General features: G+C 41.6%; 1 protein-coding gene across 5 annotated transcripts; it reads right to left on the reverse strand.

Annotated features, from left to right (window-relative positions):
- Window positions 1-1,886: 1,886 nt before the first annotated feature.
- Window positions 1,887-26,308, reverse strand: usp7 (ubiquitin specific peptidase 7 (herpes virus-associated)). 5 transcript variants are annotated; one of them, XM_030407195.1, is made up of 31 exons: window positions 26,079-26,308; window positions 21,788-21,892; window positions 21,328-21,526; window positions 19,753-19,891; window positions 19,510-19,598; window positions 19,290-19,398; window positions 18,928-19,058; window positions 17,774-17,828; window positions 17,587-17,667; window positions 17,135-17,225; window positions 16,778-16,860; window positions 16,379-16,488; window positions 15,445-15,622; window positions 14,256-14,400; window positions 13,934-14,064; window positions 12,703-12,837; window positions 12,282-12,383; window positions 10,626-10,731; window positions 10,056-10,148; window positions 9,892-9,959; window positions 9,496-9,596; window positions 8,150-8,303; window positions 7,755-7,822; window positions 7,106-7,214; window positions 6,019-6,096; window positions 5,791-5,891; window positions 4,888-4,987; window positions 4,417-4,536; window positions 3,594-3,665; window positions 3,385-3,475; window positions 1,887-3,004 (listed from the first exon to the last, which is right to left on the reverse strand). In XM_030407195.1, exons 1-31 carry the CDS (start codon window positions 26,167-26,169, stop codon window positions 2,898-2,900), a joined length of 3,342 nt encoding a protein of 1,113 aa, XP_030263055.1. In that variant the 5' UTR covers window positions 26,170-26,308; the 3' UTR covers window positions 1,887-2,897. The 5 variants fall into 5 exon arrangements, with proteins under 5 accessions (XP_030263055.1, XP_030263057.1, XP_030263056.1 ...); XM_030407197.1 differs by having other exon boundaries at window positions 2,599-3,004; window positions 15,466-15,622; XM_030407196.1 differs by having other exon boundaries at window positions 2,599-3,004; window positions 7,106-7,208.
- Window positions 26,309-27,483: the final 1,175 nt, after the last annotated feature.

The raw sequence follows: 27,483 nt of genomic DNA on the forward strand, positions 1-27,483 counted from the left end.
GATTTGGGTTTAGTGCTAATGGGCTAACGTTAGCATGCCAGTGGACCCCATCTCTGCCCTGCTCAGACATCCGTCCTGATTGAACAGATCCAAAGTGCACATTTCTAATTCTGCCAGCTCACTTTATATGCGAATAGGGGCGTACATCGCTGGGACAAACGGAAGCGATGTTTTTTACTCAAAGAAATAAAGAATGTAATGTAGAACATTTGCTGGATTAACAAGAAAGCTCAAAACATAGAGAACTTGTTGAAGACAGTGTTTCACAAAGTTCGTAAAGTTTCATTAACTCATAACATTGTATGAGGGTGTATCAGTGCATTGTCATTTTTAAAAGTCGGAAAATGTAAGAATGTGAAGAAATGAGACTTTTCACAATATGTCAAAAGTCTTTGATTTGTGTTGATATTTACAAATATCAGCATTTTACCTGCAACCTCTGGCCCGTCCTCTCATATTATCACTTTGAACTCTCTATCAGACCCCCAGCTTAGCTTAATTAGCTAAGGACAGCTACATTTAGCAACAGTTTGCATTCACTCCGGTCATTTGCTGCCACCAATTTGCTTGGCATATTAATTCAAGACGTGGCCAATTCTTACATACTGCAGCTTTAAGCTTCACTTTTGTATTATGTGACAAAGAAGATATATCGCATTAAAAGTAAGTGTAACAGACACTCACTTTAGACTTGGCCAGGCTCGCAGTTTCCTCTTTCTTCCAGCTTTTATGCTAAGCCAAACTAACTGCCCTGGACCTCTAATTTGAATGAACGGGCATGTGAGTGGTATCAAACCCTCCACCAAACAACTATTTGGTATTGTATTTCCCCAACGTGTCCAACTAATCCTCTTAACAGTGTCTTCGATTCGAGCACTCGCACAAGCAGCAGTGTTTTTGTTTTTATAGAAAATTTTATTCAACATACATTTCCAGCAAAAAGGCAATATACAGGAATAGTTGTCGTACACTGCTGCTACACTGAGGATTTTAAACTGGAAAAGATCAAATTAAGGTGTGATTCTGCAGGTCATCTTTGTACTGCACTTTTTAACAAGACAAAACCAATGCAGTTAGTTTTGAAAAGAAAAAAAAAAAAATCCAAATGTAACAGAAGAAAATCGTCAATGGTACATCAGGAACGCAAAGAAAAAGAGAAAACCCTACACACAAGAAATATGGACACCTGGCTCCTTCTGTACCCAACAACAAAGGCGTGTGTTTCTCTTTAATTTTACACGTTCATATTTTTAAATATACAATTCTTAAATGTTGTCTTTACAGAGCCAGCTATGCGCTATTAGGGGAGCATTCCATCTGTGCTTTAAAGGAACAAAACCAAAAACCAAAACAAAAAAATTCATAGGGCTTTAAAGTGTTTCTTACAATGCTGGTTTTGTCTCTACACATTCCTCAAACCTGTGGGGCTCGAAGTTGTCTGCAGCTCCCTACCAAGCATAGCGCAGTTACCGCTCCCAGTCACCTGGAGGCGACAGTTTCAATCAAGAGAGAAGATGACGAAGCTTGTGTGTGTTTGCGTTCAGAGGAATGACTGAGAAAGACATTGGAACCCCCCCCCCCCCCCCCCCCACCCCCCACCCCCACCCGGGAAAAAAAACTGGAAGATAAAGTCAAGGGGGTAATGTCCGTGCATGTGTGTGTGCGTGTGTTCCTTTAAAGTCACTAAGCAACTCAAAACCACAACCAAAATGTACATTTGCCAGTCCTGAGAAACCTCTGACATTAAGTGCCAACGTGCAAGATGAAATACAGACAAATTTCCTCCTTTCTTTTTTTCCCCCATTTATTTTTAAACAGATGCTGTGGATTTTTATTTTATTATACAAGATCTGCAGAAAGAGACAAAAAAAAAAATTTTAATTCATTTTTTTCCTCCAACCAAACTAAGTGAGAAAGAACTGTGTGTAAACTTGGAAATACTTGTTGTCGTTGCACTAAAGGATGGGAGCAGAAAATATAAAGAACCACATCAGGGCACTAGTGAGCCTCGGGATTGGACGCCAGTTCGAAGCTGTTACTTGCAACAACAACAAAAAATAATAATAATAAAAGACCGATCGGCCCTCCCCCTTCTTTTTCTGTCAGTTAGTCTTCGCAAACATCCTTCCATCAAACTCCACACAGCAGTACGGTGCCTCTTCAAACAACTCTTTATTTAAAAAACAACCCCCAAAAAAATTCTGAAGGGAAAGAAATTCTGGTGAGTGGGGTGGGAAAAGGAAAAAAACCTAAGTCTAGAAGTTCATATATATATATTTATGTATATATATATATACTTATATTTATACCGTGACCCACATCCTCTCCCCTCTCCGCTTGTTTTATATTAAAATCCAATTTCAGTTCTCCCACTTCCTCCAGACAGGCAACAAAAAATAACAAAAAGGAAAAAAAAATAAAATAAAAAAAATCAACAGGCAGTCAACAGGTAGAGAAGCCAGAAAACAAAAAGAACCGTACAGCCTCAAACATAGAGGGAGACGATTTTTTTTTTTTTTTAAAAAGAAAGAAAAACAAAATAAAATTAACAACAAAATCAACAGTCAGGAGGTGGTTGGTGCAGTTTATTTTGTGGTTGAAGGATAATCCGTCAGCTGCAGCAAGATCCATATCGCTGAAGACATAGTGCCGGTGTAGAGCTGTAGAGGTGTCCAGGCGGGGTGTTAAAAGTGATGAACACACACACATACGAGCACGCACACATGCACGCCCACACAGTCTCTCACGCACAAACACACACACACACACTCACGCACACACGGTTGGTTACAGTCTGTGGTTATGGTGTGTTAAAGTAGGTAGGGAGGAAGGCGGAGCAGGAGGAGGAGGAGGAGGAAGAAGAGGATGAGGAGGACGAAGAGGAAGGGAGGGCTGCTTTAGTTGTGGATCTTGATTGCTTTCTCCAGGTAGGTGTAGCGACCTCTCTTTGGAGCCTTGTTGAAATGGTCCAACCCTAGCCAGGGGCGCGGGTGGGACATGTTACCTGGTAGGAGAGACAACAGAAGTAGTGTATTTAGCATTAGCAGTAGTCCTGCCTCAAAGAAAGCACTTCATCAAACATCAAACTGAATTTTATGCAAACACATCTTTAGGGAATCTCTTTGACATTGAGGAATATTTAAAGCCCTCGTCAGCGTATTTGGGTGGTTTGAATACAATGTATGATGACCAGTAATAAGCTCTCACATGAATTCAATAGGCGGACAGAGTGCATTTAGGATTTTTTGTTTCCCGGAGCATTTCCAGTCCCTCCAAGAACTGTCCTGATACATTTGCATGTGTCACAGACCTTGACTATAGCCTGTTGCACACAGTTACAGTAACTACAGCTGTGGCTGTGTTAGCAGAAGCAGTAGTAAATACCTGGCTGTGGTTCAAAGTCCTTCAGGTTGACCTCATACTCGTCTTCAGTGATGTACTGATGCCGCCCCATCATCACAATCGCAAACTTGAACTGAGAAAAAACACAAACACAAACAAACACACACGTTATTATAACTCTTTAATTTTCATGGTTTATGCCACACTGTATGTTGAATCTCTGACTCTATGAGCAGTGTGAGGTGTCGTACCTTCTCAAATTCTTTCTCCTGGATTTCCAGCATGGTCTGGATCCTCCTCATCACCTCCCGAAATGACTCGCCCTGTAGGGAAGGGGGCAGGGTTGAGAATCAGGTAAGGAATCAACCGGACAAACACCAAGCATGATGTTGCGTAATACATTATGTGAAGCAGAATAGAAACTCTCTTTTGCACATGAGTATAACAGCAGGGCTCGAGACTAACAGTGCAATGCCATGGGAATGAAACGGTTTTTTCTTGGGATGAACAAAAATATTGCCTCAACCAAACTGATTTTTATATGTGCAAGGATAACTATTGCTTTGCAAATGACAAACTGAACCGAGTGCTAACTACAATGGGATGCGTCTTGCTGTGACTACAGTTATCATCACTGGCTGATTACCCATAACGAGTCCTACCAAAAATGTAACCTGAAAGGATACAGTAATAACTCACTATCGACAGGGGACGCACCCCATTTCTTCACCTTTATAATGCTACATTTTAACAACATATCTGTGCTGAAATCAGGAGAGCCAGACAGCTGTTAGCAACCAGTGGGCAGCAGAGTTCTGCGCTCTGTTTGGCCAAGAAAGCTAAAATCTATACACACAGTTTAACCTGAAAACACATCAAGGTTACAATAAATACATGTACCAAAGTACTTTAGCTTAGATAAGTTTGGAGTACTTTGAATTAATACTTTTATAATTAAGTTCAATGCATGATAATGAAGTAAAGTAACTTTCAGATTTTGGAACGGTTGACATTCACAGTTTTTGGTAAGGGGGTTAAAAAAGGTAGGCTTGACATTCAAACAGACACACACACCTGTCTGATCTTGAGCAAGAATGGGATCCCAAAGGTGCCGAAGACTTCCTTGTGGAAGTGAGCAACGGGGATAAGCATTTCACTGTCCTTGTCCAAGTCCACTTGGTCCAAAGGAATCTCCTGATTGAAGGGAAAAAAAATGGGTGAGTTGAGCTGCTACCAGCTGTAGAGCAGGTTACAAAATGTGTGTATGATGTGTGTCAGATCAACATTAACAATCAGACTGTTAGGTGTAGTGAGTGCAGGAGACTTTAGGCCAGAAGCTGTTCGGAAGCAATTATATGGAGGGTTTTGATGAACTTAAAAAAGGGCTGTACAAAGTGGCTGCTTGTGTAGACAAACGTTGTGAGCAAAAAATATAACTGCCACGCCGACAGGCCTGTGAAGTGATGGAGTGGCGAGAGAAAAAATGACTAAATATAAACTACAAAGAGAAGAGACAGAAAGGAAAAGCCTCACATATACACTTACCTCTATTCTGAAGGTGCGGCTGGCAGCCGGAGATAAACATTCTAGCAGCTCGTCCTCCTGGTGAACCCCAATGATTTTATAGCTTACTATCTCTAACAGCCTGCAGGGGGAGGAAGAGAGGAGGAGAGATGAAGGGAGAGCAGACAGAGGAAGAAAGGATGAATTATCTACAGTCGGTAACTAAATTCTTAGAGCATATCATCACATTAAATTGGGAACAACATAAATATCAGTCAACAAAAACAAGAGCTGGATGAAAATCCATGCTATCAGAATATTAGGTGGATCGCTGCCGACTGTGGTTGCTGCAGCAGTTTTGAGCAGCTCTGAGGTGAAAAGCTGGTGGCGCTAGGTCATGATTTAAAGTAATCAGTAAAATCTTCATGAAAATGTCTGTGTTCACATCATTTTCTCGATAATATAAAAACAGGTTAAGAAAAGGTTCAACAAAATCAAAAATGGAAGCCAAATCCACAGGCTGAAATTGACCAACCAGCACTCTCTGAACTGTTCCTGACCCACGATACACTGGCAGGAAAAATATGTTCGCTATATGAAAAGGTTTGTGCTATACAGGTTAACACACAGGCTGAACTTTTTCCTCAGGGTGAGGCAGGTGAGAAAGTGACAGACGACCAGCCCCACTGTCAGCTTCCAGTGGTTTAAGTCTATCCACCGGCAATGTGAAATCTTAATTTATTCTATGTGTGTATGATAATGTGATCATGCCACGGCTGGGAATAGAAATGTCTTCAGATTGCATATAAACCAGCTGATATGAGTGATATGACAAGAGTGATAGTGTTGTTTGTTTTCCATCCACAGAATACTGTAGCTATCAAATAAACAGTGACACACACACACACACACACACACACACACAGAGTGCTGCAGGATAGATACCTGAGCTTCTCAGAGCCTTTTTCAGAGAGCTCCACCGCCTTTTTACATTCTTCCAAAAGGTCCCGCACACAGCCGTGCTTGTCAGGGTAGAGGGTGATCTCCTGCAATGGATTCACATACATAATGTATGTCTTTGGTAAGTCAAATGTTCTGTGCGATTCCAGCAGACTGTGTGGGTGAGACTGACATGTATTATGTGGCTGATTAGTGTGTGTGGTTGTGCTTTACCTCCTCTCTGAACTGGCTGTTGAGCCATATGGATTTAAAACTCCTCCTGTTCTCAAAGTCTGTAATCTTCATCTTTAACTGTGGATGACGAGAGAAAGAAGTCTTGTTCAGTTTTTTTGCATTCAAATACATCATTTGCATGTCACTGAAGTATCTTGCGTCACACTCATCTGTACAGCTACAAAAACTTTTCATAAACTACCAGCTGCTTTATTTGGAAAATAGTACAATGATGTATGGTGATGGACACATATTCATCATGTTCTACATGGGTACATCTACCCGAGCAGACAGCTGTAAGTTTGCCAAGATAGCTTTAGCTTTGTTAGCTCAGTCATGACCATCTAGTACAAACACAGTCACAATGACTAGCTGGCCGGAAACGTCCCTGTTAGAATATCTATCAATCTAGCCTTTGACATAAATCTGGTGTCTCTATCTCCACATATGGTTTTCTGTACAGACATACTGAAACTACTTGTGCACTAAAACGCAGAAAGCATCTTTGATTTTATAGCAAAATGATACAGCATCGATCAGCTGTCATTCTGACAGAAGATCCAGAACCATTTATGAAGGAAAATGCACAAAATGCAAGAGGAAAGGGTCATTATCTTGTCTGACCAACATTCCAAAAACACAAGATTTTCAGTTTCCTATAATGACAGATCAAAAAAAGCTACAGATTTCAAGATGTCAGTACCAGGAACAATCCAATGTATGTCTTATCTGCAAGTTTTCAGGATTTTCTAAATAGTTGTAGAGTACAACTGTAACAGTCTGGTTAGTACCGAAAATGATCTCACTTTACTGTGACGCATCCTTTAAAATCAGGAAAAAGTCAACAATTATTTACATATCATGATATAACGATACCCAAAATCTAATACAATATATAGTCTAATATCACGGTAACGATATACATTTCTCAGCCCTAAATAGATCTACAAAACATAAGAATAGTTATAAGGAAAAGACAGACAAGGCATGAATGAAAATAAAGATGATAAGCATCATGAGAAACGGTGTAGAATAAGGACATCTTTTGGGCAGAACAAAAGTCCCAGAGCTGTCGAGTCGTTCCTACCTGCTGGTAGTACAGTTTCTTGGGCTGCCGGGGTTTGAAGAATTGCAGCAGGTCCCGCAGCGTTCCCTCATAGTTGTGTCTGAGAGGATTCCCTGGACCGTCCCTGTACCTGGCCACCACACCACCAGGCAGGGGGGGAGGACAACGAAGGGGAGGAAAGAAAGATGAAGGGAGAGGAGAAACAGAGGGTGGGATAAAGGAGCGAAAGAAGAGAGAAAAGAGGAAGATTGGGTAAACAGGAGGGGAAGACGAAAAAATTCAGAGATGCAGAAGCAGAATGGAGTGGAGAGAGAAAAAGAGGAGGACGGGGAGGAGGCAGAGTGGGAGGAGTTAGAGGAAAACAACAAAGAAAGGTGGGGGGGGACAGGTTACGCAACATTTCTACTGACAACTGCAAGTAATCAAATTAAAAGCAAGTGTGACACATTCTGTGAGAAAACTAGAACCTACAACAAAAGTTAAACAGGCAAACACAGTTTGTTTGCCAATGATTGAATTATGTTTTAATTTATGTTAATTTACACAACATCCCACCTTTCTTTTGTTCAACATGACCGGTCATGTGAAATTATGACTGTAAAACTCTAGTTTGAGTGTGTTTCAGTGTGTGTGTGTGTGTGTGTTTGTGAGGATGAGACAAGCCTCCTACCCCTGTGATTTGAAGAACTGCAGCAGCATGGGATCTGTGTTCAACCTCTGCGCTACCGTCTTGGCCACCTGACAAAGAAACAACACAAACATTACAAGAGGGATCCTCACAGGCCTGTCAGGTATCATCTGTGTCTGCCAACTCAGATGCCAACAGGGAAACTGCTGGGATGAGGGACAAAAAAAAATTTAAACCTCATTTATAATACATAAAGCTTAGAACTAGGCAGGTTTACACATTAAAGAATCAAGTACTTCAACCTGTTTAAAGATATTTTATAGGAAAGAAAGATTGTTTAAAGATATCTTATAGGTCATCTCCCGGATCGCCTTTTAAAGCACTAAACTAGCCACACAATCCGTAGGTTCAGTTTTAAGGGTATGAATGGCACGCACCTGAAAATAGTTCATGCGGTTAGAGAGCGTGACCACAAAGCCGGGGTCATTGTGGATGGTCTTGTCACAGAAAATGACGTCCACACGGTGGTAGAGATCCCGGAAATAGTCCTTAGCTGTCGGCAGCTCACTGCTGTCGTTCTCTGGGTCGTCCCTGCGTGATTGGACAAAGGTCAGACAATGGGTTAGCTGGGGTGCAGAACGTGCAGCGTTGACAGGAGGAGGCAGAACCTTGTTTCTTTTTCTTTTTTTCTTTCACTTTACTCCATCTCAAATAACAGGATAGCAAGGTACACCATCTTGTTCAAATATGCCAGGTGTACCGGCTAGTGTCATCAAAAATACGGAAATATCTATTCATAGATTCTGAATATTTGAAAACAGAATCAATACAAATTTTCTGCAGGTTTGATACGACACTACCACTAATTTTAATAAAAATCTATGCACTCTATGTTTTGTCAATATTTCCCCATGATATTGAAAATATATATTTTCCAAGGTATTGTATTGGAACAGTATCATGAAAAACACCAGTAGGTGTTCAGCTGAAGGTCTTCCAGGAGGGCTGTTCTTATGTAACCTCACTCTTTTTTTTTTTTAGAGATTACTCCTCAATAATAAGAACTTGAGACAGCCGGATAGATGGTAGACCAGAATGCCTAAGAGTTTGAGGGAGGAGCAAGGAAATATCAAATATGAGACTTGGGATGTACTCATAGATATGACGGTGGCAAATGAAAGGATGGATAAGACGATGAGGTTTGAAACAAATGAGGAACAGCAAAGAACTTAAAAATACCAATATTTCTAACAAAGAGCTGCCAAAAAGCTAAACACCAAAGAATCCAGATGTGACTCAACTATTTGGCGTTTCATTTTGATTTAAAAAAAACAACAACAAAAACACACACACACAGCACAAAAGTTATGTCTGATTAGTTAGAGTTAAGTTATTCACCAATTGAGTTGCGTTCACACATTGTGTTCTTGCGCTCTGACAAACGTGTTTACTGTTTAACTCTAGCATTGTTTACATACATGTTCACTTGCCTTCAGGTTTCTTCGCCTGGATTACTGTTACGGTTACCCGAATGCACGGTATAAACAAACGATGGACACACTCATGGTGACACTGCACTATAGCACTACTAGTTGTTAAAACCAACATGCTGCGCTTTTAAATCTACATAACAAAGGTTATTGGGCTGTTTGCTCAGCTACAAAAGTTCACAGGTACCATCAAAGCAACTCACTGTATTTTAACCAATTTAGCTGTAAAAATCTTAATGTAAATGAAGTCATACTGCACATGAAAATAAAAACAGACACACAGTCAGACTTACTTCTGGAAGACAATGATGTCCCCGTCCATGAGCTCATCCAGGGCCTTGTCCAGAGAGACATCATAGTCCTGTATCCGCTCTGTTAGATTGGGCTTTACTTCCTGTAACACACATGGTATCATGGGAAATGTAGTCAAAGTGAAGCTATGTAAGCACACAAGAGTATTTGGGGGAAGATATGTAAACACACAAAGCTACAGAAGGATCAAATGTGTGAAAAGAGCGATGCTGCATACAACAGTGTGAAGTTGTGGACAAGAGAGTTTGTGAAGTAAAGCTTGTGTGTCAGATAGAGCAAGAGAACAAGAGTGTGTGAAGGAGCTAGTGAAGAGTGAGAACGAGTGAGAAAAAGACAGAGGAGTGTGTCAGCAAATGAGCGCTACATAAATAGCTCACCTCATAGAGGATAAGGCTAGTTTCCTGCTGAAACCCTGCTCTCTCACACATGACTGGCAGAAGGTCTCCTGGTTACCAAGAGAAAAGAGCAACACAAACATGATTTAATCTTAAAATCCGGAGCATTTCCACTTAAAATAGACTCGGATGTTGCCACCACTTACTTATTTTGCAGGATATAGGTGTGTAGATATGTCCACAATAATTTAAGCTTCTGGTTTTGGGGTCATACATCTTCAAGAACAACATGACATCATCTGAAAAGAAAGCACCAATTTTACAAAAATAGGAACCACTTCTGACATAGTGACCGATGAAAACAAATAAATTGTTGCTGGAGATGGACAGCATGTCAGAGTAATGGTAAAACGAAAATACTAAACACACAAAGGGAAGTAATTAACTTGTTGGGCAAAAACTATTCCTATAACATTACATTATTTTATGTTTCCTACCATAAAGCACCATTTCTAGGAAATTAAAAGTGCAGTTTGTCTGTGCCAGGACGAACGCAGTGGCTTTGCAGTTTGAAACAAAACCTTGAAAGATTAATTGGGGGAATAATGTAGGGGTCATTCTGCACTGACACAAGCTTAAAAGTAATACTTTTTACACCTAGAATGAGTCACCGAGTTCTCTAAATCAAGCGTCATTAACAAAATGACGCGACACAATGCGTGAACCATTGCTGAAAGTGACACAGAGCTGGATGACGGGTAATGAGTGGGACTTACGGTCTTTGTCGAACTTGGGTAACGTGGCCCCACTGGCCGCCATCTCTGGATCCACGGTCTCAAGAAATATTGTCCAGGGGTTCTCGTTGTCACTCAAGTCGATCATCTGAAATGCAGAAATGCACAAACCTTACTGCACATGCACAGAGAAGTGCATGCATTCATGGGCAACAAGGCTGATGTTACAAAAGCACACATACACTAGGAATCAATGAAGCTTTGCTCTGATTGATCACATATGGACCATTTTCCTTAGAGCTGATGCATCAAAAAGGGAAATGCACAGCCACCAACTGAGGGGCCCGTGTCCATTTCATTTTTTGCGGGCAGAAAAGTGCTGGCTGTGTGCTCTGAAGAGCACTGGGGAAAAATGCTGAATGATATTTGTGATTGACAGCTGCTAACAGTGGTAACAGAGGGCGGACCACATAGCTCACAACAAGCTTAAAACACTGAGGGTGATAAAAGCACATCACTCATCAGCAACATTCAGTGTACGGACACTCTGGTCCCACCAAATGGGATTTTATGCCTCTGTTATGAGAGTTTCCACCTAATAAAGCTCAGGATAGACAGAAAGAGCCAAAACAAGCTTGCCCTTTATTTTGTGGATTAGCAGGGCGACAGGTGACGAGTCCCGACTGATCTAATGTATGACTGGTTGCCTGAAAAAAGCGGTAGTGATGCATCCAGTGCCTTTCTATAAAGTTGAGAGATTCTCAACTTGAAACGCTAGGAGCGGCAGCAAGGAAAAAGTGGAGCACTCTGGAAAAGATGCTGGGCGCTCTAGGCGGCCGCATGCTGCTGCCTACGCTCACGGCCCATTAGAAACAATTAAAAAAAACAAGAGGCTGGCATTCAGAAAAAAATGCTATGTGGACACGGGCCCCAAGGATGTACTTCATGCAAGCCTGTCAATCAAGCTCCTGCTTAGATTTCTGTCCTCATTTTCAAAACGTTACTGCAGTTGCAATATTATTCATTGCATGAAATCATTCTTGACATGTTATTCATCATTTTTAGCAACATAATATCCAAGACAAAGTTCTAATTACACTTGCAATACTACAGGGGACCCATTTATGCATTACTTAAAATTTGTGATCGATTTGAATTTCCTAACAATGTATAGTGAGGACTAGCTGACATAGTTCAGTTTGTCCAAGTTCAGATGAATACCTTTTTTCCTGTGAAAATGGAAAACATTGGCTGAACAAAAACTAAAATCTATTTCAGCTAGTGCATATAATTTAATCTAGCATTCATGATAGATAAAAACAAACAGAAGTCATCCTTTCAAACAGATGTGAACAAAGAAATCCAATATTTCGTTGAAAAACTACTTTGACCACTTGGGTCTCTGGTCAATCACTTGATTACTTGATCAATCATCTCTTCATTTCAGCATTACCTACACTCATGTCTACATGATGGATAACAGCATAATTTCCTCCGGTTTCCTGTGAAGTAAACTAACCTAAATCTAACATCTCTCAGAATGTCAGCTATACTGGATCAACAGTAAAGGCACAGTGGTAGCTTCTCGTCTGACTGAAGCAGATGAGGAATGTTTCCCACAATGTACCAGAGTAGAGTACCAGAAATACCTGCACTGGTTACACCCACAAACAGGTCTGAAGAGACCCAAACACTTACAGACTTGTTGCAGTCAGCCTCATAGTCGAGCATAGCGGGTCGCTTGGTTCCATTGCTCCGGGCCTGCATGGGCCACAGCCTCATCTGGTCCTGTGGGAAACCCTGCAGCAAATGAATAGGTGGGTTTAATCTAATTTGCACTTAATTTGCACGGTAAGGCCAAAAAGTACTTCATATCACAAGTCAAAAGTACTAGCTGCAGGTCAAGTACATAAGGAGAGATGGATATTAAAGGAGTTCTGTTATGGTAGAACTTAAGATTACTTATGATTTATTGACTTCAAATTCTTTGGAGTTCAGTTTACTTTTTAGTCATCCTCAGCAACAAAACTAGGAATAATATAATGTACTTCAACTTAAGTTTGTCTATACACCTGTATATACACAAAAACACTCAGACACATGCACTGATGGGTCTCACCATGGTCTGGGAGAGGTTCTGAACAAACTCTTGCAGCGTAGAGCTCTTCAGGACCTTGAAGACTGTGTATTTCACCTTCTCCTCATCATACATGTCGTTGCCCTGATGACCACAGAACTGGTCCTCCGTCACCATCTGGCCAGAGGAGGAAGAGGACAGGAGGAAAAAAACATTAGGGACTGAAAGCAAAAATGTACAACGAACTAAGACAAAAAGAGAAAGAACCAGAAAGACAACATAGTCTACAGACATTTGCCCAAACTGCAGTTACATGTCAGCTGGCTGCACATCCTGATCTAACCAGAGCACTGGATCTGCATTTATTTTAGCATTCGACACATTCAAAAATGCAAGAGCAATGTCCACATCTTGGTGTCGACCACATCTGTTCAGTTTTTTGAAATTGTGGCACTTTGTTATTCAAAAAACGAAAACTACTCAAAGCATTCAATCTGAGAAACAAACAGAGATCCACTGCAGAGATCACTTTAAACTAGTAACTTCTATATAGTTATAGGCATTTTGTAAAACTGTTTAACCACACAAAATCCTTATTGACATTTATTTATTCCTCTTGTTGCCTCTCCAGAGGAAGTAATAGAGAGACTACACTTCTGTCCAGACGTCTTCTTTGATGAAATAGCAAAGCAAGTGAAATCATTATACAGGATAAACATTTCTTTTAATGAGCCGTTTCCTCTCTATCACTTGCCGCTCCTCTCATCATCTCGTCCATACTGTGACTGCCAGAGCTCAGCTAGACTACCAACATTCTTGCCTGCTGCTGACAGGTTTCACTCAGTCAGAAAAAAAGACTCACTGGAAAACCTTTTATGTATACCAGCGTATTGCCTTAATGTGATAAACTCAGTGTTTGTACAGACTTTTAAGAGTCAAATTCAAGCACTTTCAAGGTACCTAAACCAAACACTTTCAGACTCTAAGAGCCCCCATCATGACATATAAACTGTTGCTATAAGTGTGTTTGTGACACTATCGGCCTGTGCAGTACTGCACCAAACTTGTAAGGAAATCTACCGGGTTCAAATTGTACCTTCTTTAATGAAGCCAAAGTGCAGATGTGTTTCTCATGTATACTCTTCACACTTACGATCTGCACTAAGCGGCTCACACCAGCAAGTTTCTGAAGTAAATCAGTGACCAAAAGTACTTTTGAGTCTGCAAAGCATTACATCACTTAGGAATCTAAAGAAAGGTCCTGGTTTCCTACCTGGACCTGCATGTAGAGGTGAGCCTCTTGACGCTCCTTCCTCTTCTGTGCCTCCACCCTTTTCTCCTCCTGCAGACGCTCTACTAGCTGCTGGGGGATGTCCACATCGGTCATTGGCTGAAGCACCTCACCTGAGATACAGGGACAGACGCAAGTGAGAATTATACAGCAGGTTCAATAATTCTATTTATGCAGGATATTGTTCTTTACCATAGATGAGCTGTTGAGCAGCAGTTGAAGGGAATCTTTTATGCATTTATGGACACCAGTTTTTGTTTCCCATTAGCCAGGAAAACAGAAGGTGAGGGGGTATGTTACTTACTGAGCTTGGACTCACGGATGTAGACCAACATGTATGCGTTGGTGCAGTGGCGCACTGAGAGGTCGTCGTCATGTCCACCGTAGTTGTGCTCTATGGCCTCTTCCTTGGTGCACCGTGACACCACGTCATCATCAAACTTGCACCACTGGAGAGGGAGAGACAGAGTGATGGAAGACAGGGGGGAGATGGTGGAGAAATGTGGAAGAAGAGTGGGGCAAATGGGCAAGAAAACCAAGCAAGGAGACGGGAAAAAAAGAGAAAACCAGAGAGCACTTAAGACAACCGTATGTGGCAAATCATCTTGATATGCTTTGAATGAAATCGAATACCATCATGCAGTCCATGATGCTAAAAAACGTACACTAATTTCCCTGATTATATTATGTGAGAATGACCTTAAATGTTGTATTGCCCTCCTCTAAAATAGGATGAGCTGTACTGGGGTGCTAAACCAGTTTTGTCACACAATTTACAACAATACATTGAACCGATGTGGTCGTATCTGTGGTTCAGAGTTCAGCAGGAGATGAGTCAGTGAGTGGGTGTTAAGGTTTTAAGATTGGGTGAGAAAAAAACAATACAGAGACTGAACTTGGACTTGTTAGGCAACATTTTTTGTAGTGCTCAACAGTGGTTTTGAATGGTTTGGTCTTTGATATTAAGTGGTGAGATTAATGATAACAACCCGTCTGTCAAGCAGCTAATCTGACTATTAATTGTCCACTCTGAATCTGCGTGGGTAGCTCAGCAAATGCTTCACCTCATTTTTAATATCTTTGTATATTTCTGGAACAATGTGTCAATAAAGCAGTGGCAGCTGATATTTTTAATCTCCACTCTGGCATCTTTGTCATTTCTCTGCAATCAGTCTTTTCAACAACATTCAATGGACATAACTGCATGCAAATTAAGTACGTTTCATATATGTAACAGCAGTTAGTCACTATTCTTTTACATAGATTGTTTCAAAATATCCATAGTTTGTCATTTTCTTGACAGTAGCTACACAAAAAAAAGTCTTTGAGTAGTCATCGTGATGACATGTTAGACCTGTTTGCGGGTGAGCATCCCAGTAATGTCAATAATGTAGTAATGCAATCATCTCTCAAATGTATTACTACTAGCACAGAAACATTAACCATGTTTACAGAATATTTGGGTGAAAGGTGCATAAAAAAATTGTTCTCACTATTGGTTCCTTGACACTCACTTTGCCGTCCCCCTTTGGGTTAAGATAGACGACGTAGTGACCGCCATGGTTGTCCCCGCTGTGCACTAGCACTGCATGCAGGATGTAGTTGGCTGGGTCCTTGGAGTCTGGCTTCTGAAGGAACTCATCCAGGGGCAACTGATCTGGAAACTCAAACCTAGAGAGTAAAGAGGAGGAGGGAGAAGCAGCAGGTAGAAAGACAAAGGATGGGGATTTGGAGAAGTGTGAGTAGATGGAGAAAGGGGAGATGGAAAACAAGGGAAAGAGAGGCGGGAGAGAGAGTTTGCAGAGGATGGGAGATGACAGGCAGGAGAAAATGGGAGAGAAGGACACAGGACAAAAAAAAAAAGAATAAGGGTCAAATATGAAGACATGGGGCAACATATCATGCAAGAAGGAAAGCAAGAGAGAATGCAAGAGTTAAATGTGTGTATGAGTATACATAAAGCCCTCAGGGGGCCAGGTGCTGATGGCAGCGTCACAAGGATGACTCAGAACCCTTTGAAACGCTACAGGGGGAAATGAGCTATTCTGGATGGCTGCACATGTGTGTGTCTGTGTGTGTGTGTGTGTGTGTGTGTGTGCCTGAAAGTGTCACACTATCCTTGCGGATTGTTAAAACACCATTAGCTCCCACAAAGCTTTATGCAGAATGATACGTCTGAGAGAAGAAAACTCTCAATGACTCACTTTCTCTCTGTCTTAGTGCAGGAGGTCAGGGCGCGCTGTTCAGAGTGAGCAGGCTCAAGAGCCGTTTCTGGAAATAGACCGCTCCCTTAACCTATGTTAACATGGACCAGAGTGTCTCTAAAATGATGTCGCTGCACCAGCCACTGACGCATTGTGTGAGCATATATCAAAGAATGTACATGCAAGTGTGTGAGAGAATATGGTCTGATGTGTTTAGCTCTACCTGTCATTAATCTTGATGTTTTGGTCGGTCTGTGGGTCGTACATGAACCTCATCAGCTGCAGGTGAAGGATGGGAGGGAAGGTAAGGAACTTCACTCCCTTTTCTGCTTCCTGCAACACAAACACACAGCCCATCGGAATTAATTCTCCAACCCTTAATGTGTGCAGTATAAGCATAGTCGCATTCAAATTTCACATTCTTATGTAAACATGGTCCTGCTTGACCAGTTATGGACAGATTTGACAAAAATGTTGGGTTTATATAAACATAAATACCAAATGATATACAGCAAAAATAAAAAACAACATAAACTAAATGTAAGCAAACTAAATAAGAAAAATAAGTATACACAAAAGAAACCTAATAAATATTTTAGACGCAGTCACTGTGCAGCCTCACCTGCAGGCCATGCTCTCCTGCGTCGTATTTGTTGTCTCCATCTAACTGCTCGGTTGCAACGTAATCTTTGAATGACTCGAAGACTGGAAAAGAAGCAGAAAGCATAGACAGTGTCAAGAAAACATCCAAATTAGTAAATTCTAAATCAAAGTATGGACATAAATATTACAGAAGATTGCAGTCCTTGTCACAAGAGTCTTATATGGTATACAGCAGGAAATGCAAATGAGGAAATATCGTGATAAAGTCTGATGAGATCAGTGTAATTTATTTCAAAGAAAAGATTAACTGATAGTAAAGCCTCACTTGTCCATTGTTAAAGAAAAGCTGTGAAGTTATGTTCATGTTGCTACTCACTGTTCTTCTTTCCTTTTATGCTGAGCTGGATGTCATAGTAGTCCTCTATGCGCTCTGACCGGTAGTCCACATGCTTACACTGGATGTATGACTGGAGAGTAACAAACACACACATGGATTAGGCTGTATGAATACATGCCAAGTTAAAAATATGATTTCTAAGAGGGCCACTTCTCAATTTAACCTCATTCTATTCTTAAACTGACCTTGTTCCAGGCTACATCCTGCGCCAAGTTAGACTACTTCAAATCATCACGATGTTAAGAAAATCTGCAGCAGTATTTACATAATGTTCACTGTGCTGACATTACTGTGCAAAATAGACTAAAAAACTCTACCGTCACTGAATAAACAGGATAACTGTTAAATTCTTCTTGAAATGTCACCAAGGATGGACTGAGGTGTTTCGTGACTACACAAAATATGACCATAGCCATAAAGAAGAGACATACCACCATCTTTCCTCTGAAGAGCTTAGGGATGGTTCCCTCAACACAAGTGCCTTTCATTTTGTTCTCCACATTGTCCAGGAGCTGGAGCAGACAAACAGTATGTCAGTAATTATTCAGCATGCATAAACTTACACACACACACACACACACACACACAAATTCTTAAAAAGACCATTAGAGAACTCACCACTCTGCACAGCTCCTGTACATCATGTTGCATGAAGCTATCTAGTGTTTCCCATCTTCACAAGGTGAAAGAAAAGCACACACAGAAAGAGCAAGGCAGTTAGATACAAGTTAAAGGGTCATCAGACAAAGTATTGTGAATATCATTCCGATTGTTATGCCAACATGAAAACAAATTTGCGGCGTTCTGAAAGCTGCAAGTTCACACTACTGTGACGAGACGGTGCATTATCTCAACTGCAACAACTCTCACCACTTAAAGCAAGTTAAAGCAAAACTCTCACCAAAATGCAACCTAGGCTTTTTTTGTGAATGTACCAGAGTCAAACCTTCGTGTAAACTCATAATTACGATGAAAGAGCCACTTTTAAGATTTACTGTATTTTCATTTTCAGGTCAAACTCATTTTCAATGGGGGTGCTACGGACACCACTATGATGGCATCAAAATCACCATTTTTAAAACACTAAGAAGGCTCAACACAACATGAAACTTTGCTCGTACTATCACCAGGGTCCAGAGCGGAACAAGCTACTGCTAAGGCGAGTTGTTCAAAAACTCTCTCACAAACAATGTTCTTAATGCTCGTGTTCATGAATAGAGACCCTGGTGATACAATGAGCAAAGTTTCATGTTGTGTTGAGCATTCTTAGTGTTTTAAAAATAGCGATTTCAATGCTATCGTAAAAGTGCCGTAGCACTCCCATTGAAAATGTCTGACCTGAAAACAAGAATACGGTAAATCATAATTATGTTTTTACACAAAGGTTTGACTCAGGTACATTCACAAAAAAAGCTTAGGTTGCATTTTGGCGAGAGTTTTGCTTTAACCACCCGTTTTTCTGGCTTTTTTTTTTTAATAGCTGGATATAATTAGCAGTGCACAGTGATAATGAGTTATTTCTATAGTTGTATTTATAGTAATGATTAAATGGCAGAACAAATGTGTGGGGGAGAAAGAGCGGTGACTTGACAAGTTGGGTCGCACGCAACACCATTAGCCTGCCCGAGTCAAGCTGCAACGGGTCAGCGCACAGCTTCACAACTTTCCCCTGCAATGTCCTAAAATGGTTTTATTTGGTTGGGAATCTTTTGTCTGAACTGGGCTTAAGACAAAAGATAGGTGAGACATTATTAACGACAAGTTTACTTTACCCAAAGGACTTGGTGAGTTTCTTGGTGCCGACAGGTTTGTCGCTGTGTTGCAGCTCGTAGAAAACCCTCTGCAGAGCCAGGGGAACGCTCTTGGATGAGTCGTCTCCCTCTGTGGGCATCATGTACACCGCCTGGAGAGTCAGGAGGATTCACACATTTAGAAAGTAGCACTCTACTTTTTTTTAACATTTACTTTCCTTACATTTACTATACAATCAAACTTTGCACATTTATAGAGCTCCTGTTGGAAAAATACACTCTAGTTACGCTCTAGTGCACATATCTATAAAAGAAATATACAGCTATGGGTCAGCTTAATCCAAAGCAATAAATGCACAACATGCTGCAAGAATAAAACATACCCGTCGTAGCTGGTTGGTGAAGAAGAGAGTCTGTAGCAGGCTATTCATGTAGCAGGTGGCTCCCTGGTTCTTCAGTCCAACATAGCCAGTGTGTTTCTTAGAGTCCCAGCTGGTTACAGAGAGAACGTTGAAGTTAGGGTTTTAAATCCTTAAACCTACACACAGAAATTAATCCTGAGAAACTTGTAGAGGACCCAAAAGAAAATGTAAAACTACGTACGCCACTCCATGTGGGGCATCTGCCTGGACGTAGACTTCAAAGGTGACTTTGTCATCATCGATGAAACCCCTCTCTGGATCAGTCACATCCTGAAACACAACGAAAGTTAATTTCAATAGGAATGGGGAGAGGTGAAAGCAAGAACCAAGACAAAGCAGCCCAAATAGGAGCAACTGTATTTTGCTGCCAGCCACTGATAAATACTAATCCGCCATGGATTTGCCCGTCTGATTCTTTACTTACACTCCAGGACATGAAATTGGAGAAGCCCCAATCATTCTCTTTGTGGAAGAACAGGTGACTGATCCTGCGGCTGAAGGACTTCTCGTCATCTTTGTAGTTGATGATCTTCAGCATGGCCTGTGCGTGGCATGACCAAGACCTGAAACACAGAGAACAGGATCGAGAAATCTTTAAAAGATGTCTTAACATTGCGAGGCAGCAACAAACTTCTAATCTAATTAATTTTGCCATTTTTTCCTCAGTCTCTCAGATTATTTAGTCATTGTGTATGCATGGAAGAATAAGCTGCCTGCATGAGTGTTATCCAAATCAGATTCTTGAGGTTCAGAAATTGTAAACTCAAACCTGTGTTTAACATAAAATATAATTAATGTGCATGAAGAGATTAATTGCATCTAAAATAAAGTATCAAACGAACAACCTTTGGTAAAAGGTGACCCAAGTACAACATGATAATGCATCAATAGCCAATTTTACTTGCTTTCATGTTTCTTTCTGGTAAACTCTAAGAATACCCTTTGACTGAAAGGTCAAAGAGGGTGCTTATACTTGAAAAGAAGATCTGGTCATCTGGTTATAGCCGACTTAAAAAAGTTATACTTCCAGCAGATGTCAATTAGAAATAAATACAAAACACCAAAGCATTCAACTGATTAACTGAAACACATCTAAATCATCATATTTGTAATAAAGATATGGCAACTGACTTCTGCATCTTGAAGTTCTAACAACTCAGAATATTCCTCAGCATGCCATTACGACAAGCATTAAAAAACAAGATGAATGTCTCAGCTGTGACCATCCGAGGAGTAGGCGGCTCTGCCTGTCAAATGTCCATGTGTAAATGACACTAGTGAGGGAAGACGCTGTGAAGCTTATGGCAATTTTGAAGGAGCTGCAGGGTCCCATGGCTAAGATAACTGTTACACTGGTGCTTCACCAGTTGCAGCAAGGGGAAAGACATCATTGAAAAACTAATATTGCATCTGGGCTTATGTTTGATCAAAGGCATGTGGTGAGTTATAACAATTTGGTAGGAGGTTTGATGGTCTGATGAGACTAAAGTTTAGCTTTCCGCACGACATAGTACATGCTATGCTTGACATAATCCAAAAACCACGTGGAAGCACACCATGCCAACCGTGAAGCGTGATGGTGGGATGCTTCACAGGCTTTGCAACCAAAAATCAATACAAGGAATAGTGAAGTAATGCTGCAGGGATGATGAAAAACATTTTAATCTCTGTACCTAATCTATATCAATTTGCAGACTGTTTTACATTAACTAGAAGATGCTTTATTGTCAAAGAAAACCAAATTATGTCAAGTCTGACTCAAGGTTATAAAAGACAGAAGTTTCAAATAGATCAGCACTAATGTGATATGACTGCACTGATGTGAACAACAGTTTTGTGAAATGTTCCCTCGAAAAAATGATTCAATACTATAAAAACTTTTCTTGTAATGTTATCCAAGAATCCCTATTTGTGTATCAGGACTTTGGAAGGTTTCAGGTGTGTGCCTCTGTGTCAGTGCACATGCCCCTAAAATCCCCCTTCCCACCAAAACACCTACGTGGAGTCTGATTCTGCGTTACACTGCAGGAAGAAGCCCACGCTCTTCTGGTGTGGCCGGTCGGGATAGAAGCGCGGCATCACCATTATCTTCCATGGAAGGTTCCGAACGAAGCAGGACGGGCTGAGCACCGACTCACTCAGGCGGCTGAAGCGCTCCACCACGAAGCGGAAAGTTGCCTCTGACCGCCAACTGGTGTCTGTGGAAGGATGGCAGGAAAAAATGTGGTCAACAGGTTTCCTCTAGCTTTCATTAACGAGACCTGGTGTGACTGTGCGGTGTATATGAAAATGTTTCATAACCTAATGTGAGACCAACCACTCCACAGCCCATTAAATTCATTCACATGAAGATGCTCAATCTGGATCATTACTTAATTTCTTTGAAAGCACAAGCTATGAAACAAACAAAAGTATGACGCATTTGTACTTGTGTTTGTGTAAGTGCACATACTCCTCACCATCTTCCATGTCCTCCTCTGTGTTGTTGTGTCCATCTGCCATGGCCACGTTACCATTGATCACTGGATTGGCCGGGATTCTTGGAGGGTCGTCTGTGTCCCCAGCTGTACAAAGAGAGAATTTACATTTTAAGAATTTCAATAATTTCAAATTTCAATAATTTATTGAACAAGATCAATAAACTACGATATTAAGAGCTAAAACTAAGACACCCTGGTTCTTCTCATTTAATTGTCTAGTCTCTAAAATGTCAGGAAATGGTGACACATTTTGATCAATAATTCCCAAAGCCAAAGGTAACATTGTCAAAGGAGAACTCCAAGGAGTAAAGGATACCAGAAAAAAAAAATCATATTCAAGAAGCTAGTATCAGAGGTATTTTTTTCCTTAAAACAAATAAACTAATTGATTGTAAAAATAGTTTGCAAATGATATAAAAGTTGAAAATTAATTGATCTTTGCAGCTCATACACTGATTGATACATATCATTAACGAAGTGAATATACAAATTGATAGAACTTTTACATACTTTTACTACATTTTTTCTTTGTCTGTGGAAACTCTGGGGGGAGACTAATCAAGTTCTTAAAAGCCTTATTTTTGCCTATCTGCTTTAAATAGATTCATCATTTGAAGAGCCAGCCAGACCAATCTAATAATTGTGAGATTCATCTACGGCATAAACACAGCACGAACCAAGACTGGTCTTCTTTTGTGTTAATAAAACAAAAGTAATTCTGCAGCTGCTGGCTCCCTCTTTATCTCTGGCGTCTACATACATACTGATTCTTTTTTTCCCCCTTTAATACATTTCACTGGGAAAACCCTGCTGAGACAGCATGACAAGTCTCCCTTCCCGGTCTGTGTGTCAGAGTTAGGGCAAACGTCAGAGAGAATGTGTGTGCATAACAAAGACCATGCAACATTACAGTAGGCTGGGTAATTATGGACACAATGCGGGATTAAGCTGCAAGTCATTGCTCAAACAAAAACACATGCACGCGCTGAGGACAACAATTATCCCAGCCGAATAATGAGACAGCTCAATGCACAGTCTCGTCTATCAAAACACATTGATGACAGAAACAGAGGAGCTAGAGTACACTTAGAGGAGTGAGGGAGATCTGTCGGGATCCTGTGATGATGACAATGATAACGACAGCATTGATACCAACACCCAAGCACTGGCATATGTCTCCAAATGTGTTGATGTGCCAGCCCGTCTCTTACACTGTCTTTCGTCTGCATCAGTGTTTCTTGTCTTCCTATGAGCCGACAGTGTCAGTGGTGTGTGTGTGTCTGTCTGTCTCCAGGTGACGTTACTGACCGAGTCCTCCAGAAGACTGACCTCGTTTCCCCAAGTGGATTACACTGTGCTAATGGTGTCTGTCAGTCAACTTCATGACAACTTCTTGTCCCGCCCACTGTGTTGGTCTATCCTGGAACCTCTGAAAACTACGTACGAATGGAGTGGTCACTGAAATCTGCACCAGCTGGAGCTGTATGTAGAATTTAATACTGAACAAAATGTCACACAGGCTCACTGTGGATCTTACCGTCACTTAAAATATGCATGTGTCTGGAGGGAAAATCACAAGAGTCTAAACAAGCTGAATCATTATTTAAAAATATACATTTCCAAGAAGCAATTGATCTGAATACCGGCTATGGCTGCCCTTCAACAGTGACCCTTAAAAAAAAGGCACAAAAATATCTTTCCATTCAATTGGGATGTGTGCACAAGGTTGCTTTTTTAACCTTTCCTAATTTTCCACAGCCTTTGGACTAAACAGCAGTTAAATGCTGCTCCATGTAACAGACCACACTAAGCTGCAATTCTCTGATTTCTGAATTTTAATCAATGCAATCAAGGTAGGACTATTCCAAACCCAAAGTCATTAAGTACATATAATATCATTAAATGAAACCTTGACTTTACTTTTGTTTTTTTTTTACCAGGATGCTTATCTTTGGCAGTATTCTTTCCCTATTAAATGTGATCTTTTAAGACATTGCAATGTGTCTATCAATGTCCCTAAATTCCTATATTTTTAAAGAGCCATGTAAGCATAGATACTAGAGGGATTGTGTATCAGCAACAGACTGGCAAATCCTAGTAACACTGCTGAGGCAAAACAGACAAAATGACTGAGATAAGAAGAGCGCATGATGGCTTAACCCCACTACAACTGTATGGAGCCTCAAACCATAAAGGAGTTTATTATTTCAGCTTGTTTTCATTGTCCTTGTAAGGCTGCAATGCACTGATAGAGAACCCAACAGGGGTGAAAGTAAGGGGTGAGGATGTCTAGTGAGTACACCTGCTACAAGTAAAACAAGTATTAAAATGAATAATCAAATGCCACCTGAAGCTTTGTTCTATAAGCTAATTAAATAAGAGTATTGTGTTACGCAGAATAACAAGCAACAGTATGTGTGAGAAGCCATGACAAAATGACTCGGACTAAATGACGCAGTGATGCTGAGGGCTCCCGCAAGCCTCCACTCTGTCCAAACTTGAGATTAAAAAAATAAAATAAAAACATAATAAAAACTGGTGGCAGAGCAGGTGATCTGTGTGTGTTTGAAGCTTGTTAAACGCTTACAGAGGTGGCCCTGCTCCAAACCTGACTAACAAAAACACAGATCATTAAAAATGGCGAGCTCCATGCCGTTCGGTCTTCCATACAATGAAGCAGCAAATCCCCGCGCTGCCTAAGTGCGGGCCTGGCTTACCGCAGCGGCGACAACCGTTATATGCCAGCAATGCCACACGTTTATCACTCGGCTGTCAAGCTTCAGCATTTAACAAACGAACAACTAAACCCAAGTGGAATTTGCAAGATGTGTTTACAATTGTCATCTGCTCTACTCGAATGGCTAAACTTGTTATACCAGTCATTTTAGCAAATCACGATTGACGCATCTGCGTTAGCGTTAGCTACCTAGCTAACATTATCTAGCAAACACTAGCCACAGATTCGTCTGCAGGCCGTTATTAGCTAACATTAGCTGGATCACTAGTACCAGCTAACAAGCTAGAACTGATGCTCGAGAGAAATATCCCCCAGTATAAGCAGATTATACAGTTGGACGGCAATTAGAAACATTTGAAAAAATCTAGATTACGTGAGGCAGATATTCAAGGCCTTACATTCGTGCAGTGGCCAAATCGAACGTTGCAAAATACAAGCCTCCATTTTGGAACGCCACACACCCCCTCCGTGAGCATTAGCTCATCAGCTAACTAGCATGCTAGCCAGCGATGAACGTAAAGTATTGGGCCTTCGAGGCTAATTGACTAGCTTACAATTAGCTGCGTCGCTAGCACCGTATATTGCACTTAACCCGCTTAGTGAACACATAAGATAATTGAACAGATGCCCGGCGAATTACGAGTATTAAAAAAATATTATTCAGTCAGATATATTGACTTTGCATATTAGAAGCCGAGCTTTCCTCTAACCTTAGTTACTGATATCGTACTTTGCAGGCCCGCATTAATATACCAAGCCATCAGACACGATGCTAACACACTATGTGTAAAGGAGGCTAGCGAAAAGGTTCACATTGAGCGCTTTATAACGGGTTATGTTTTAACGTTACCAGTCAAAAAAAGCGAGGCTTCGGGTATTTTACTCATGAAATAAGCTATCGTTGGTAAAGAACACAGGTGCCGATAACTGTCAAAATCAACCGAAAGCCCACAGTTAAGTCCAGTGAAGTCAATACAGCAAGATTAATTTACCTAGCGATGGTTCCATCTTAATTGCAGGACTTACTGCCGGACTGTTTACAAACATTTACGCTAGGTTATCAACAACCTGCGGGCCTGGAATTCCGTGACGGCGTTTGGATTCTTAACGGCGATGATTTGGCAAAGTGCGTCTGATAACTTGTTACAGCAAACGAACGTGGACAAAAGCTAAACGGCTTATTTGGAAACACAGTGAACGATCCCGAATGAATGATTTGTGTGGCGGATCTCCGTACAGTGTGGATGAACATTTCTTTTGGGTTATTTACAAGCAATAAATCATTGCATGCGTGCGGGGAGAAACACAAGCTCCGTTCGCTTAGAACGCAAAATGAGGTCAGCTCCACACAAGTCTGCTGCAACGGACGCACAATCAGCAAAAATTCAGCCGGCTATCGTAGCTAGCTTAGGGCCTTCATGTTTACTGTCAACCTGAGCTCAGCTTTGCACAAATAAAACCTCGTGCATTTCCCATGCAGCCGTTAAATCCCGAAAAGAGTGTCCGCTCCCCGTTCGTAGGACCATTACTCACCTTCCATCTCCATGTCCTCTGGTTCACTGAGCTGCTGCTCGCCGGCTTTCTGTTGCTGCTGCTGCTGCGTGTGGTGATGGTGGTGGTTCATGTTGGCAGCTGTTGTTGTTGTGGTGGTGGTGATGCGGGGCTCCCTGCTATCTCGGTTACCCTCGACCTTGTCCAGGGTCGGCTCGGCAGGGAACCGGGTTCTGGACTGCTGGTGAGGTGTGGTAGGATGCGGCGGTGGGGTGGACAGGTCGAGCCTCGGCGGCCGGGCCTGCTCTGTTGCGACCTCGGCCTTGTCCGCTGTCAGCGCCGGGGAGTGAGGAGGGGAGGTCGGCGGGGGAGCGGGTAGAGAAACGCGGACGTATTTGCTCGCTATTCGCCCAATCTCGGCGCCTTTGGTGGGTGCGAGTCGCTGGTTGACGGCGCGGATGGGGGGGGGGGCGGGCTGGATGGACCGGAGCTCCGTGGAGGGAGGCCCGCTGAAATTAGCTAAATCAATCCGGCTCTACCCCTGGAAATGTGGGGTAATGAGACAACGCACAGCACGACCTGCACCTTCAGGAACAAATACCCTGTTTATAGCTAGGTTAGCAGTGAGCTACCTGACACTGGGCAGCCAACTGCTGATATAGGTACAACAACAATGAAAACAAAGGCGCATTTGATATAGACACACATTCAACAACTTTGCCTGCGATATCCCCAGTCCGTGTGCTCCTCCGATTGTCCCTCGTCTGGGGGAGAGCGGAGGAAAAAGCTATCCATTCAAAGCAGTTTCCAATACGGAATAGCGCTAATGTTGATTTGGAAGTTCGCGGAGACGAGAGTTGCCACGGGCCGACACCGAACCAATTCCCCCGAACCACCCCTAACACGATAAACGACGGAACGCGGCACCTCGTTGCATTTCTAGCCAACCCTCTTGTTTCCCGTGAGGAATGTGCCCGGTCATACAACGTTAGCCTGAGCCTGTGTAGCTCTCAACCCCGCTCCTCCCGTGGTTTGTGATGTGTTGAGCGAGTCTGAGGTAAATCTCAAAATGGCGGTCGCGGCTCTTCTCTGAAATGTCACATCCGCATGGAGATCCAAACACTGGCCCAGCCCCGGCCAGGTTCACATGCATGTAAATGATAGGGATCAGGCGTGTGCGTCCGATACAAGGGGGAATCAAACGCGAGTGCTCACAACAACAATTATTAGATGGAGGGAAAATTACAGGAAAGGGGCGATACAAGGCGGAACGTACTCGTGACAGCCTCTTTCAACGAGGCCCCGGTCACTGATGGGAACGAATCATTGTCTGGATGTGAAAACAAACTAAATAGGTGAAATAAGTAAACATATAGACTCAATTGATTCCATTTGAAAATTAACACACTTTTTTTTCTTCCTACAGTAAATTGTAAAAAAAAAAAAA

This window comes from Sparus aurata, chromosome 23 (assembly GCF_900880675.1).
Source record: "Sparus aurata chromosome 23, fSpaAur1.1, whole genome shotgun sequence".
NCBI lineage: Eukaryota > Metazoa > Chordata > Actinopteri > Spariformes > Sparidae > Sparus > Sparus aurata.

Coding starts and splice junctions, on each gene's coding strand:
- usp7 (XM_030407195.1), bottom strand. CDS start 26,169: ATGAACCACCACCATCACCACACGCAGCAGCAGCAGCAACAGAAAGCC. Junction 21,893..26,078: donor AGAGGACATGGAGATGGAAG/GTGAGTAATGGT, acceptor CTCTTTGTACAG/CTGGGGACACAGACGACCCT. Junction 8,304..9,495: donor GACATCATTGTCTTCCAGAA/GTAAGTCTGACT, acceptor CCAATCACGCAG/GGACGACCCAGAGAACGACA.